At 49.6% G+C, this 13,186-nt stretch overlaps 3 protein-coding genes across 4 annotated transcripts in view; all 3 read left to right on the top strand.

Moving 5' to 3' along the window:
- Positions 1-13,186, top strand: part of ATP5MK (ATP synthase membrane subunit k) — a 426,737-nt gene that overhangs the window by 385,142 nt on the left and 28,409 nt on the right. The gene's annotated exons all lie outside the window — the stretch shown is intronic.
- Positions 2,204-4,067, top strand: CALHM1 (calcium homeostasis modulator 1). Its single transcript, XM_052677874.1, has 2 exons — positions 2,204-2,779; positions 3,588-4,067. Exons 1-2 carry the CDS (start codon positions 2,231-2,233, stop codon positions 4,065-4,067), a joined length of 1,029 nt encoding a protein of 342 aa, XP_052533834.1. The 5' UTR covers positions 2,204-2,230.
- On the top strand, positions 8,828-11,507 carry CALHM2 (calcium homeostasis modulator family member 2). Of its 2 annotated transcripts, XR_008205276.1 has the most exons (3): positions 8,828-9,521; positions 9,600-10,132; positions 11,027-11,507. XR_008205276.1 is itself a non-coding variant. In XM_052677877.1 (2 exons), exons 1-2 carry the CDS (start codon positions 8,979-8,981, stop codon positions 10,014-10,016), a joined length of 960 nt encoding a protein of 319 aa, XP_052533837.1. In that variant the 5' UTR covers positions 8,828-8,978; the 3' UTR covers positions 10,017-11,507. The 2 variants fall into 2 exon arrangements, 1 of the variants encoding a protein (XP_052533837.1); XM_052677877.1 differs by having other exon boundaries at positions 9,600-11,507.

Genomic DNA, 13,186 nt, shown 5'->3' on the forward strand with positions numbered 1-13,186 from the left:
CACTTAAGAGAAGCTTATTTTGAATCAGTTTAAACTCATTGGGAACCTGTTCAAGCTGAAGTTCAGTAGATCAGTCACCAACAAAAATAAATGTGCTGCTCAGAGCTTTCAGTGATCTAGCTGCAACACAACTACATAAACTTACTGCAGCCAGGCACAATTTCCTCTCTATTTCTCTGCATCTGATTTTCATACCTGGACACCTGCAAGTGCAAATTAGGCATCTATGCTCATGCAAACTACCCACTTCTGGAGTTAGTAGCCATTGGTAGCACATAAGTATGTGTGTACTACCAGTGTACTGCATATTGACCTATAAGTACTGTGCATAAGTACTATGACTGTTATGCAGATGCAGAAATTTTGGAGATTACACACACAGTAGCCTGTGTTCCTGAGAAGTTAAAACCTGACTTGCTGTTTATGTCCTACATCTCTCTTCCTATTTCACAAAGCAGCATTGAAGCACCAGGTTGCTCCTTCAAGCTGGCCAAAAGATGGGGGAATATTTGGATTCCAACTGGTCTTACAGTGGTGATGCCCAGAGGTCCCTTTCCACCTGCTTTATTAGGAAACTGTGCTCTCATACGACAGCAGGAAAGGAGAGGGTGACCAACAAGCTTTAGCAGCTCTTTGTCTCTCAGGGCTGTCCTAATGCCCAGAGTGCAGATGTGTCTGAAGTCCTCGGGGCCCTTCACCCACCAGGAGTCCATGAAACAGTGATGCTGACTGCAAGGACAGATCTCCCCATCCCACCATCAATGTTCCCAATGATATGGGAATCGTGACCACTTTCCTGTCCCTCCTCTCTATCTCCTGTATTCACTGGGGCACACAGAGCCCTACGCAACTCCCTGTTATGGTGTCTAACTGGGCATCCAGGTGCAGGACCCCAGATCGGGATGGATTTGGGCATGCACCACCTCTGCCAGGCCTGGTTTCCAAAGCACAAGCAGATGAGGTCATGCTGTTTCTGCACAGAAAATTTGTTGGAGTGAGCTTCCTGCTGGAAGTTCACAAGAAAAGACTCTCTCTCACAAAAATAAGGAGAGATCAAAATCGACATATATGAACCCTGTTTTGATCCCTACTGAGTTGCTATTGGCTTCCACGAGAACTGTTGCTGCTGCACACCAAACAGACTCAGGCTCCTCATTCATCTTTAATGAAAGTTTTCCTGGAGATCAAAAATAGTTCTCTGCATTTACAAGGCTGATTCATGGCAGCTTTGATGTAAACTGCCCTTCAGAAAGCCACGCACCAGGTGAGCAGAGAAGCCAGCTGGCTCTCCTAGCTAGAGATACAGTAATCCTCATCTGTATTCATGCAGGCAAATCTCTTTCCGTTTGATGAGATCATGCAATTAACCTCTTTGCAGCAGGCAAAGCTAGGACTCACTGGGTGTTACCAGTGTACTTTGTGATCACCTCTGTGGTGGTACCACTTTGACACTCATGTCAGTAGCACAGGTGGTGACAGGCTGGAGGGAGTGAATGCCTTGCTGGTGGTCAGCACTGCAGCAGTATGCTTAAGGCCACTTAGAGTCCAAATATTCCAGTATTTTTTGGGCAGCTTGAAGGTGAAATGTGGTGCTCCGAAGCTGCTTTGTGAGATGGGAGTCGAGATGTATGAGAGCAGCAATAAAATCCACTTCTTTTTGGTTTGTTCTGTAGAAGCTAAGCTCTGGCTGATGCCGATTTTGAGGAGGAAAATCTGAAGCCCCATTTTCTATCTATGTTAGCAGAGCAGAGGTGGGGCATCCTGTCCAGCGTGGGAGGCACTCAGCTGCCCTGCTGAATTTGCAAGCAGGTTCACAGAGCCCAACCAGCAAGTCCCATTCCTGCCAGGGCACAGATTGCTCTGGGCAGAGCACAGCCAAGGCAGCACCTGTGCCCAGCAGCCAGGAGGACTGGTGACAGGGAGACTGCAGAAATGAGGACATAGAGAAGAATGGAGACAGATTTAGCAAATGAGAAACAACCCAGGTCCCAGGGACACGAGGAAGAGTGGAAGGACACAAACCTTGAAGTTCTGCAAGCAGCAAAATAAACAGGAAATAAAAAGTTGCATTTTCTGCATTAAATACTGGGGCTGTCAGAGCGTGTAAGTAAATTGCTGAACTCTATAGAGACTTGCTGATGTCTATCTTTGCAGAAAGGGTCTGAAAGAATGAAATAAACCAAAGACTCAGCTTGGACCACAATAGGGGAGGAATTGTTTCAGGAGGAAGATGGACAAGTTTCGGATGGTCTTCCAGTTCCTCCAGTCCAACCAGGAGTCCTTCATGAGCGGCATCTGTGGGATCATGGCCCTGGCCAGCGCCCAGCTGTACTCAGCCTTTGATTTCAACTGTCCCTGCCTGCCACGCTACAACCTGGCCTATGGGCTGGGCGTCCTCCTGGTGCCTCCCCTCATCCTGTTCCTGCTGGGCTTCGTGCTGAACAACAACGTGTCCATGCTGACTGAGGAGTGGAGGCGGCCCCAGGGCCAGCGGAGGAAGGATGCGGCCGTCCTGCGCTACATGTTCTGCTCCGTGGCACAGAGGGCCATGATTGCCCCAGCTGTCTGGGTGTCAGTGACACTGCTGGACGGGAAGTGCATCACGTGTGCCTTCTGCACCGCACTGCCCATGGAGGCCCTGGGCAATGCCAGCCACCGTAGCCTCTCCCAGGGAGAGATGAAGCGAGTCCTTGCCCGCATCCCCTGCAAGGAGATCTACGATGGGCAGGAGCTCGTCGCCAATGAAGTGGCCATCAGGTACCTGCGCTGCATCTCACAGGTAAGAGGCATCACAGCTATGTCCTCTCTGATGGCTTAGGGTTAGGTGCTGACAGCCTTAGCTCTGTCTTAAAGGGGGGTTTCATTGAAATAAAGCTTCAGGAGGAGAGATGGGCTGTTTTGCAGGGGGACAAGTTGTACCCTTCACAGCAGCCTCTCGGACTCCTCTCCACCAAGCCTGGTCCAGGTGTTGGCTCTCTGACCACAGGCACCCCTCTGCTCCATCCCAATAGTGGCAGGTTTCACCTTGACAGCATTCCCATGAACAGCAGAAGGTGACCATGGAGCAGGGCTTTGGAGCAAGGATCCATGTCCTGACCCCACTTGGTCCAGGCTGACCAGCCCAGGATGGTGATGCACAGTGGAGCTGTATACCAAGAATCAGTTAGGGCAAGTTCAGAAGGAGTAAATGTAGTTGTTACTCCATGACTGCCACCACCTCATGTAACCCACTGTTAACCTGTGGCTGCTCTGGGCACTAGTTATAGATCATGTAAGCAATGGGCTGGTAACCAGTTGCCTCTGCTGCTTGTGTTTATTAGCCACACCAGGTAACCACAGATGAAAAAGTGCCAATAACTCCTCGTCCTGTGCTTAATTCTTCTCAAGTCCTTTGCTTCTGGCCACAGCTAGAATCAGGATGGTCCAATACTCTCTCATCCCTTGTTTTCTGTTTTAAAGTTGCTCTCCCTGCGTTCCTTAGGACAGATAGGAATCATTCCTGTTTTTAGAAGAGAAATTAAGCTTGGGAAGAAGGGGTTATTATGGTCTGCTCATGATGGATCTAGTATTCCCACTCATCCCCACAGGCCCTAGGCTGGTGCTTCGTGCTGCTGATGACCACGCTGGCATTCTTGGTCAGATCTCTCCGGCCCTGCTTCACCCAAACTGTCTTCCTGAAGAGCAGGTATTGGTCCCACTACATTGACATCGAGCGCAAGCTGTTTGATGAGACCTGTGCAGAGCATGCCAAGAGCTTTGCCAAGGTCTGCATCCAGCAGTTCTTCCAGAGCATAAGCAAAGACCTGGTGGCAACTCACTGCCACCCACCCAGAAAAGCCCCCACAGATGCTGGGGAAGCTTCAGAGAAACTTTTAGGCATCACCGACTGGGGCACTATGAACACAGCCCTGAAAAGCTGGCACAGGTGCAAGCCCCCGCTGCACCTTCACCCAACTGCACCCCACAGCAGCAATGGCTGGGCTGGGGAATGGCAGCCCCCCACACAACCCCACATGCAGCCCCCTGCTCCCCGGCGGGAGGCTGCAGTCTACTACAGCGGAGTGTGAGCAGAAGCAGAGCCACACTTTTGGCTGGGGTGATGAGCACCCAAAGGGTGCACGAGCACCCAAAGAGCAGCACTGGCACCCAGGTGACCCCATCTGCTCCCCATATGCAGCCCTACAGCCTGCGTAATGCAGACAACGAGCTCTGGGTTGAACAAGGCAGCTGGCCAAGGCTCGATGTGACAGATGAGCCCTGGGGATGCTGGGGCACGTTGTGCATCCCGTGGCACCATGCTACAGCTTTGTGTGGAAGCAGCTGCTGACGCATATGTGCAAAACTTCCTTTCTTTCTTCTCATGCACTTCATGACCTGTGACAGAGCTCCCTGCAACACCCAGGATTGCTGTGCATTTGGGCAGCATTGCAATATCCCCAGTAAAGAATCAAGCTGGGCTGCTTGTCTCCCCATCAGCCCCCCCGTGCACTGACCCCTACACACACATACAGTTTCCAGGCCATGAGAAGATTTAAAATAAAGGCGATGCAAAGGTAAACCTGAAAAGGGGTATCCTACATTGCGAGGGAAGCGGTGGTATCATGAGTATGGCTCAAGGGGAAACTCCTGAAACGGGGTGCCTGGACCAGGAGAGGTGGAGGCCAGGCTGACCCTCCTGCCAAGAACTTTCTGCAGGATGTTCCATTCTTGCAGCTTCACCTGGATTCCTCTCCAGCATGAAGACAAACATTATACATCAGCGCAGATGTTTGTTTGAGAAGTCAGCTCCAAATAAATATCTCAGGCTTACTGTTCAGGCTCGATGTACAAGAGTCATAAAGGCTTTTTATAAAACCATCGGGGTTTTTTTATTTCAGTACAGGGACAAGGAGCTGGGGCAACATGTGGGACTGGCACTGGGCCAGCCACAGCCCACGGAGGAACAGTTGGGTCAGCCACATGGCTGCAGGGTGCAGCACCAACCTTTTGCAACAGCAGGCAGGCACTGATTTCCATACAGCCCAGGGATGACAGAACCCAGGGCCTTGAGGCAGGAATGGAAATCTCTCCATTCACTCCTTGCTCTCATTGCACTAGTAGCACACAGGAGAAAAAAAAGCTTTTAGAAACACAAATTTTACTCGTGCTGCGTCCCTTTCTAAATGCTCATCCCCTTGAAATTTCTCCTACCGCATTCTTGTTTAAACTAACCCATTATGGCTCACTGGTAACTGAGGTGACTGTTCTGAACATAAACCTTAATTACCGGTGTCTAACTCCACAGAGGCTGTGGGGAGAGAAGAACAAAGGACAAAACAAAAATGGAATTCTTCGGTCTGCTCTGTAGCATGAACCAGCCCATGGTCAAAGACTGAGTGTGGCTGACTCCCGGGAGAAAGGAGCATGACACAGATTTATCATTAATCTTCACACCCCAAACTGTAATTAAAGCACCTGCCCAGAAATTAATAGACACAAAACCTGATTTACAAGCAAAGGAGATTAAAAGATAAAGGCGGTTTCCACTCCCATTACTTGCATTACAGTACAGTGCATACAGCACTGTTCATGGCTCACCAAGAAAGCTGTACCCCAAGTCCCACTAACAGCTGTGATCAGCATGCGGGGCCAGCCGGCTCCATCCACATACCAAGGAACCTACGTGCATTTGCAAAGAAAAGCTTTTGGAGTTTCAGTTTAGATTTTGAGATCAAAGCTCTGTCCCATGTAGCAACTTTGGCAGTCCCTGCAGAGCAGGAATGGTGATCTTCCTGTGCTGACACTTTGTCCCAGCAGCTTTTCTGGATTTTGGGGACATATCTCATCATTGGTGGGAGTAGACCCCTCACTGGGGGATGCAGAGTGGCTCCCACAGGCTGCGGTCCTGGCACAGAGTATGTTTGGCAGTGGGGCTCTTGGAGTTGCGGGACTGCCATGCATGCAGTGCACTCCGGCATTGCACTGCTGCAAAAAACAGGGCCAGCACAAAGGGATGGGGTAAGGCTAGAGCCTTACCAGGCTGAAGGATGAGGAGTACTCAAGACAAAGATTTCAGCTGGACCACAGTCATTGGCTTAGCACTGGTTTGCTCTGGGCAGAGGAGAACGTGAGTGTTACTTGAAGGTTTGCCTGTGCTGAAGAGATTATCATGAGAGCACTGAGCTTAACCCTGGGGACACAGTGCCAAAGAGGCTGGGGAAAAGGGACAGAGCCTCTGGTCTCTGCGACAGGCTGGAACTGGAGCCAAGGGACAAGCAGCAGAGAGGAGAAAGCAAGGCATCAGTCTACAGAGGAAGTAGAAAGCAAAAAGGCAGAGACAGACAGGAACATGGCTGCAATCTCCAGCTCATGGGCTGCACTCAGCCCCAAACACACGGCTTGTCCCACGCAAACCACAGCACTGCATAGCAGCCATTACACCCCTCCGTTCGATCCACAAGAGTGGGTCCATCTCAGAGGCAAGAAGCAAAACCTGACAGAGTTTGTGGTGATGGGTTCCTGCTCCTCTCGAAAACCCAGCCAGACTGGCATTATTCCCACAGGCTCAGCCAGCTCTCAGTCACAAAAACAGCAGTTTCCACCCCTTCCCCTTCACCTGAGAAGAGGAAAGTGCTTCTCCGACACTGCCCCAACCTGCTCAGCTGGGGTCCCATCCTCATTCCCATGGGTTCCAGCCTCGGTCCCACCAGCATCCTCTAGGGAGCGTGGGGGTCACATCCAAACCAGACTAGGGGCTCCAGAATTTCCCCCTCACATTCCATCCAGGCATCCATTGCTCCTGACCTGCAGGCAAACCCCGTCCTCCCCACAGCCAGCCTCTGCACAGCTGCATCGCAGATCTGAAACATACCAACGTGCTTTTTCCACTGACTCATTCTCGGCTTTTCCTTCCTTTCTTTTTTTTTTTTTTTTTTTAAAGGCACAACCTCAGTCTTGCACCCAGCAGAAGCCACGCGCCTGCTCATCGCCCCACCCAGGCGCAGGCCCCAAGAACAGCCAGCCTCCTCCCTCCCTCCCTCCCTCCTTCCCAAAAGCTGACAGCCCAGGGCACACTGCAAAGGAAGCTGCCGAACTTGAATACGGCTTTACCCACTTTTGCTTCGCCCACCCTCCTGGCCTCAGCTGGACCCTCCCTGCTGCTCACCCCCTTGCTGCTGGGAAAGCCCCACTCCTGGAGCCTGAGCAAAACCAGCTAGACAAAGTTCCAGAAGGATTTCAACGGCTTTCCAAGTAAGTGATGGCATTTTTTCACTTGCTTTCAGAGATGTCTCAGGAAAAGACTAACACTGCCTGCTAAAAAAGTCTTTTGCTGAAAGCATCTTTTCCCCTCCCATCCTACCCACCCATCTCTCCCATCATAACCCAGCAGCAAAGCGAGGGTAACCCCTTGGCCAACATAGCATGCTCCTTGCCAGCTCCTCTTCTTTTTGCTTTGCCTGGTACCAGGATCTGGAAGAGAGGTTGCAAAGCCTTGCTTATCAGCTTGTTCTAATAAAAGGGATTTGAACACCATGCACCAGGGCAAGTTTGGAGCTTTAGTGTTCTTGCTTGCATCACAAAGCACAGCAGCCAGAACTGCAGGCCGGAGCTGCTGTCACGTGGCTGCGGGTTTTGGCTTTAAGGAGGGAGTTTTGTATATGGAAACCTGGGAAGATGCAGGAAGGTATTAAAGGCACTGGGTGCTTCTGTTAGAGGAGGATGAACTATGGCGTCTTTCTCTCACCTGCACAAACGCCCCCATAGCCTTTTCCTTGTAGCTGGGGCTAGCACAGGGATAGCTCACCCTGGATTTTGGGACAGTTGTGCTGGGGTGTCAGGTCTCCCCCAGAACTTCTGTACAATGATACGCATGCTGCCAGTGCTGCACAAACCACCAGGGACTGTTAGTCGGCTGTCCAGGTCTTTCATGCCTCCAGCAAACCCCAAGGTTTGCAGGCTTTGTCAGACTTGAAGCTTCCTGAAATTAAACCACACAGGGGTGCAGAGCAGATGCAAAGGAAACAAAGAAATCAGCTAAGCAACACTTGCAAAGGGGACAGCAAGGCAACTGTGGGAGAGAATCATCCTACCACATCCCTTGCTAGCAGGAACTTCTATGTAATTTCAGGCCCAGCTCTATCAATATTCAGTGTTTGTACATTGGATCACAATAAGCTTTGCTTTCCCAGAAAGTAGTATCTCTTGCTGGCACCAGCAGCCCCTTGCCCAGTTGCAGAGACCCCTGATGGAGAAACAGGACTGCATTAGCACGGGGCCAGCTGCCACTATGTGCAGTAAAAGGGAAGACACATGCAGAGCAGCAGGACACCATCCTCTAGTAGGTCCTCAGCCACTAGCTGCTGCTTTCCCATTAATGTTTCTCCAACCTGATCCTCCCATGAAGCATCTCCCTGTACCCAAACCTACCAGGCAAACTTGCAGCACCCATGGGACTCATTTCCTGCTGTCTCCCTGGCATACTTCAGGCTTTTACTAAATATTAACTCATCAGGTCTAAGGAGGGAGGGCTAGAGTGTGAGTCATTGGCAGGGCTGGGGACGCATCCATGCCCCACTGCTCTGGTCCAGTTTCCCCAGTAACACAGCGTCCTCCTTCATTACAGGCCTGGGAGATCAATAAGTGACCAGCGGCATCACCAGTGGTCATCGCTTCTGTGGGATGTGACTAAAGCCAAACGAAAGACTATGAACGTGCTAATGACAAGGGTAGAAATGATCGTCCCCTTGGTAATCTTTGCTACAGAAATGCTCTTGGACAGTTTATTGAAAAACTGAGGAGCCTGAGGTTTCCTTCGTTGCTTAAGCTGAATTCCTCCTCAATCCTATCAGTGACTGCAGTGAAGGTGTTGTGCTCCCTTTCATTTCAGTCATCCCAAGGCCATTTCACTCCCTCATCGTGTCCCTCAGTGCTGGGACGTGGGCCAACACAGCCCCCCACTGCAGTAGGCACCTCCTCTCATTCTCCATCTCCAGGATAAGATGGCTGCCCTTATTGCTGAAAACTTCCGCTTCCTCTCCTTGTTCTTTAAGAGCAAAGACGTGATGATCTTTAATGGCCTGGTGGCTCTGGGCACAGTGGGCAGCGAGGAGCTCTTCTCAGTTGTTGCCTTCCACTGCCCCTGCTCTCCAGCCCGCAACTACATCTATGGGCTGGCTGCCATCGGTGTCCCAGCCCTGGCACTATTCCTTATCGGCGTCATCTTGAACAACCACACCTGGAACGTAGTGGCTGAGTGCCACAAGCGTGGCACCAAGAACTTCTCCACTGCCGCCACCTTCCTCCTCTTTGGTTCCATCATGGGCCGGGCAGCCGTGGCACCCGTCACCTGGTCAGTCATCTCCTTGCTGCGTGGGGAGGCTTACATCTGTGCCCTCAGCGAGTTTGTCAGGCCATCCACCCTGGATAAGTTCCCATCTGAGTTTGGGGCTGAGGTGCTGGCGAGATTCCCCTGCAAAGATGTGCCAGCAAACCTCACCAAGTTCCGGGATGAGGTGACACGGAGGCTGAGATATGAATCCCAGGTAGGCAAGTTGGGAGCAGAGCTGCACGGAGCAGGTAAGAACATTTTGACATGCCCTAACGCAAACTCTCTCTCTCAGCTCTTTGGCTGGCTGCTCATTGGAATCGTCGCCGTCCTGGTTTTCCTCACCAAGTGCCTGAAGCACTGCTGCTCACCGCTGAGCTACCGGCAGGAGGCCTATTGGGCCCAATACCGCTCCAACGAGGACAAGCTTTTCCGCCGCACGGCTGAAGTCCACTCCAGGATCCTGGCAGCAAAGAACGTGAAGCAATTCTTTGGATTTGTGGCACTTGATAAGGAGGAGAAGGAGCTGGTGCAGGAGTTCCCAGTGGAGGGCGTGCAGCCAAGCCCCCAGTGGAACGCCATCACGGGTGTCTACATCTACCGGGAGAACAAGGGCTTCCCCCTCTATAGCCGACTCCACAAATGGGCAAAAGGGGTGGAAGGGAATGGGCCAACCCCAGAGGGCCATGAAATGCTCTTCTTGGCTTCCTAAGACAGATGGATGTTGGAAGCAGTTCCCCAGTCTGCCTGGCAGGCCTATCAGTATTGGTGTGCAGCTCATGGATTCGCTGGGAATATTCCTGCCAACAGGATTACTACTCTCAGCAGGTAAAAAGGAATCAACAGCCTCCAGGTAGAGGCTGATAAGCAATGCACTGAGCTGAGGAACCCCTCCCTTGGAGACAACCATCTTGCTGGTGCTCCCAGAGGGATAAGGGGAGCACAGCAGATGCACACCTTACCTTCAGGCTGCTGGTGAGCCCTGCTGTCTTAAACACCATCAGAAACCTCAGGGAGGAAGAGCTGGGAACATTTCTAGCTCTGACTCTTGCAGTCCCATCTGTCTCCCCTGTGGCAGGGCTAGCCCTAGCCATCCTACACACCCACCTTTTTATCAACACCAGTATCTTCTTATGCAGTTCTGCAGTGCCAGTTACACTGACAGGTCCTGGAGTACTTTACAGACTTCAGAGGGAAAGAGAAGCAGTGAGCACATTCCTGTAGCAACAAGGATTCAATAGCATCTGAGAAGGAGTGGGTCAATACTACATCAGCACACCAAATAACTGAGAGACTAAGGCAGGAGGAATCACCAATATTGTAGGCATTCGGAAAGACACTCTGTAATTACCAAGTTGAAATTTGGGTAGGACACTAAACTCCCTTTGTTCTTATTGAAGCGTCTGGCAACCTCTAATGAGCCCAAATGGTCACAGCCATGAGAATATAAACCTGGAAGGTGACACCATCAGCAGAATAGTTTTCAGGCGAGGTGGCATAGTGGAGGGCTCAAAGGGAGCATAGCATCCACGGTGAACCACAGCACCATGTGCAGCTCATTGCATTACTCATCCACCATTGGATGAGAGTCCTGCTTGTTTGGTTGACAGGTTGGAACAAAACCCCAGACAGAATTACATACATATAATTATGTTATATACATACACACACTATATGTATAAAATAGTATTTTGCTGTACTAACGGAGCATATTTCTTCCAGGGAAAGGGGCAAAAAACTTGCCAGCCAAAAGACCACGTTACATGCACTCACCTGCTCTATTGCTTCAGCAGCACAAGAGACTGTGGGAATGGGATGAGGGGAGCAGCCCTCTACCACTGAACTAAATTCTTACCACTGCTTTAAACAGTCCCTGCAGCAAACTGGCTATTTTAGGGACAGCTGTACTGAGAGAGCAAGACCAGAGAGATGTTATAGTACTGCAATTGCTGACACTGTGCTGACTGTTTTGGCACTGTGCCCCTTTCTACCTGAGAGTCAGACCTATATACCTATATAGGCAGGACAATGGAGTTTGGTTTTCCTACTTGTACAGTTCCTCTACAGACACAATTTCCATTTACACTGTGCCTTTTACCAAAAAGCCTTGAATTGTTAAAAAAAAAAAAAAAAAAAAAAAAAGCTCACTGAACTCAGAGAGGCTTCAACACAAGAAGATTTGAAATAAACTATTAAATGAGTTCTTTTTCATTGCCTTTTGACATTTTTAAGGGAGTCATAGAAGGCATGTTTTAATATTCCTTTTGAAGCCAAGAACTGGGAACTTTTCTTTCTATTAAATGTTTACATCCTCTTTTGTTCAGCTAACACCACGATACTATGTTTTGAAGTATCATATATTAAACTGGTGGAGGAGGTATCCCAGGACACATGATCAGCTCTGCCATAATTTGCCTTTCATCTGTGGGAAGGCTCAGCTACCAACTGACCTAATCTTCAGGAATGATCATATGCAAGTTAAAAAAAAAAAAAGAAAGAAACTGCATTCACTTGAGATAAAAAGTTAAATTTGCATTTCTCCTCACAGGCCCTGAGGGGTGAACACGCATATGCGCTTGCCACCCCCGCATGCAAGTCAGCAGATGCAAGGTAACTTGCTGAAACAGTAGCATGAGCATATTCCTCTTACTTCCCTTTGAGACAGCCCTAATTCCTTTGAACCACCTCCACTTCCTTCTCCTCCTCTCCCCTCCTTTTGAAGGAGAACAGCAAGACACAATGCTTGCTAAAGGATTTGTTTATCCTAAGAATACAACATGTGTACAGCCCGGCCTTTGCTTTGTTTAGCTTCTCTCTTCTGCATTAATTCCAGCTGCTTTCCATGCCTTGCAATGGGCCAGAGACTTGTGCAGCTTGCCCATTTTTTCACCATCTTCCTGGAGAGGCAGATTTGGGCCAGCAGCTAACAGCAAGGAGCAGAGCAAACTACTGCTGTTGGAAATACTGCACTGTAGTATTTCTCTAATACGTAGCAAATCTCAAACAATGCAATTGTGAGGATTTTTTTTCCTGTTTTTCTTCCCTTCTTCCAGAGCCTTGAGCATGGTCCGCGATAACGCAGCTCTGGGCTTCTGTCCCTCATAGCCCAACAGTGCCCTTATGAATCATAGAATCAGTTGAGCTGGAAGTGGTCCTTAATGGTCATCTAGTTCAACTCCCCTGCAATTAATAGGGTTATCTATAACCCTGCCAAGGTAGTCACTCACCCTTCCCCATTGAGGGTGAGGTGAAGTCAGCAGAAGGAAGAAAGTACCGAAGGAGGAAAGGAATCAGGATGAGAGCTACCAATGTGTGGGAAATGCTGGGAGCAAAGCATTTGGGGAAGAAGTAGACTTGATTAACTTCTGCAAAAATACTCAAAGCAGGACATTAAGCCACACAGCTTTCCAACTCAGCGTAAGCAAGGAAAATACCAAAAGGGAAGCCAAGGCGCCTGAATTCTTGGCATGCTGGATCATGAAGGCTGAGCTCACGTGCTCTGTGCTCCTCCTGCAGAGGCTGAAAGCAATGCTGCCACAGAGCAGCCTACAGGCTGTCAGTTAGGGCACGCTTTCCAGCAGCAAGCCACACTTAAACCAGGCTCCAGTACACAGAGTTATACACAGCCCTTTCATTTTCCCTGCTGACTACTGTATAGACTATAATAGCCACTGTAATCATAAAGAAATAATACTTCAAAGGGATCTTGGTTTCAATTCAGACACTTATTTACACACTCTATTACGTAACTAATTCATTTGGGGGAAAAAATAAAAGGAAAACCACCATTACTGCAGTTGCACTGTTTAAAAAAAAAAAAAAAAAAAGAATAAAGAATAGCAGCAGCTGCTACTGGATGTTGCAAGAAAGTATCGTCCTTTT

The sequence above is a fragment of the Tympanuchus pallidicinctus genome, unplaced genomic scaffold (assembly GCF_026119805.1).
Source record: "Tympanuchus pallidicinctus isolate F22 unplaced genomic scaffold, pur_lepc_1.0 scaffold16, whole genome shotgun sequence".
NCBI classification, from domain to species: domain Eukaryota; kingdom Metazoa; phylum Chordata; class Aves; order Galliformes; family Phasianidae; genus Tympanuchus; species Tympanuchus pallidicinctus.

What these genes read in the sequence shown, in the direction of transcription:
- CALHM1 (XM_052677874.1), top strand. Translation starts at nt 2,231, where the DNA reads ATGGACAAGTTTCGGATGGTCTTCCAGTTCCTCCAGTCCAACCAGGAG. An exon ending in ACCTGCGCTGCATCTCACAG is followed by an intron (nt 2,780 to 3,587) that starts GTAAGAGGCATC and finishes TCATCCCCACAG; the next exon opens with GCCCTAGGCTGGTGCTTCGT.
- CALHM2 (XM_052677877.1), top strand. Translation starts at nt 8,979, where the DNA reads ATGGCTGCCCTTATTGCTGAAAACTTCCGCTTCCTCTCCTTGTTCTTT. An exon ending in GGCTGAGATATGAATCCCAG is followed by an intron (nt 9,522 to 9,599) that starts GTAGGCAAGTTG and finishes TCTCTCTCTCAG; the next exon opens with CTCTTTGGCTGGCTGCTCAT.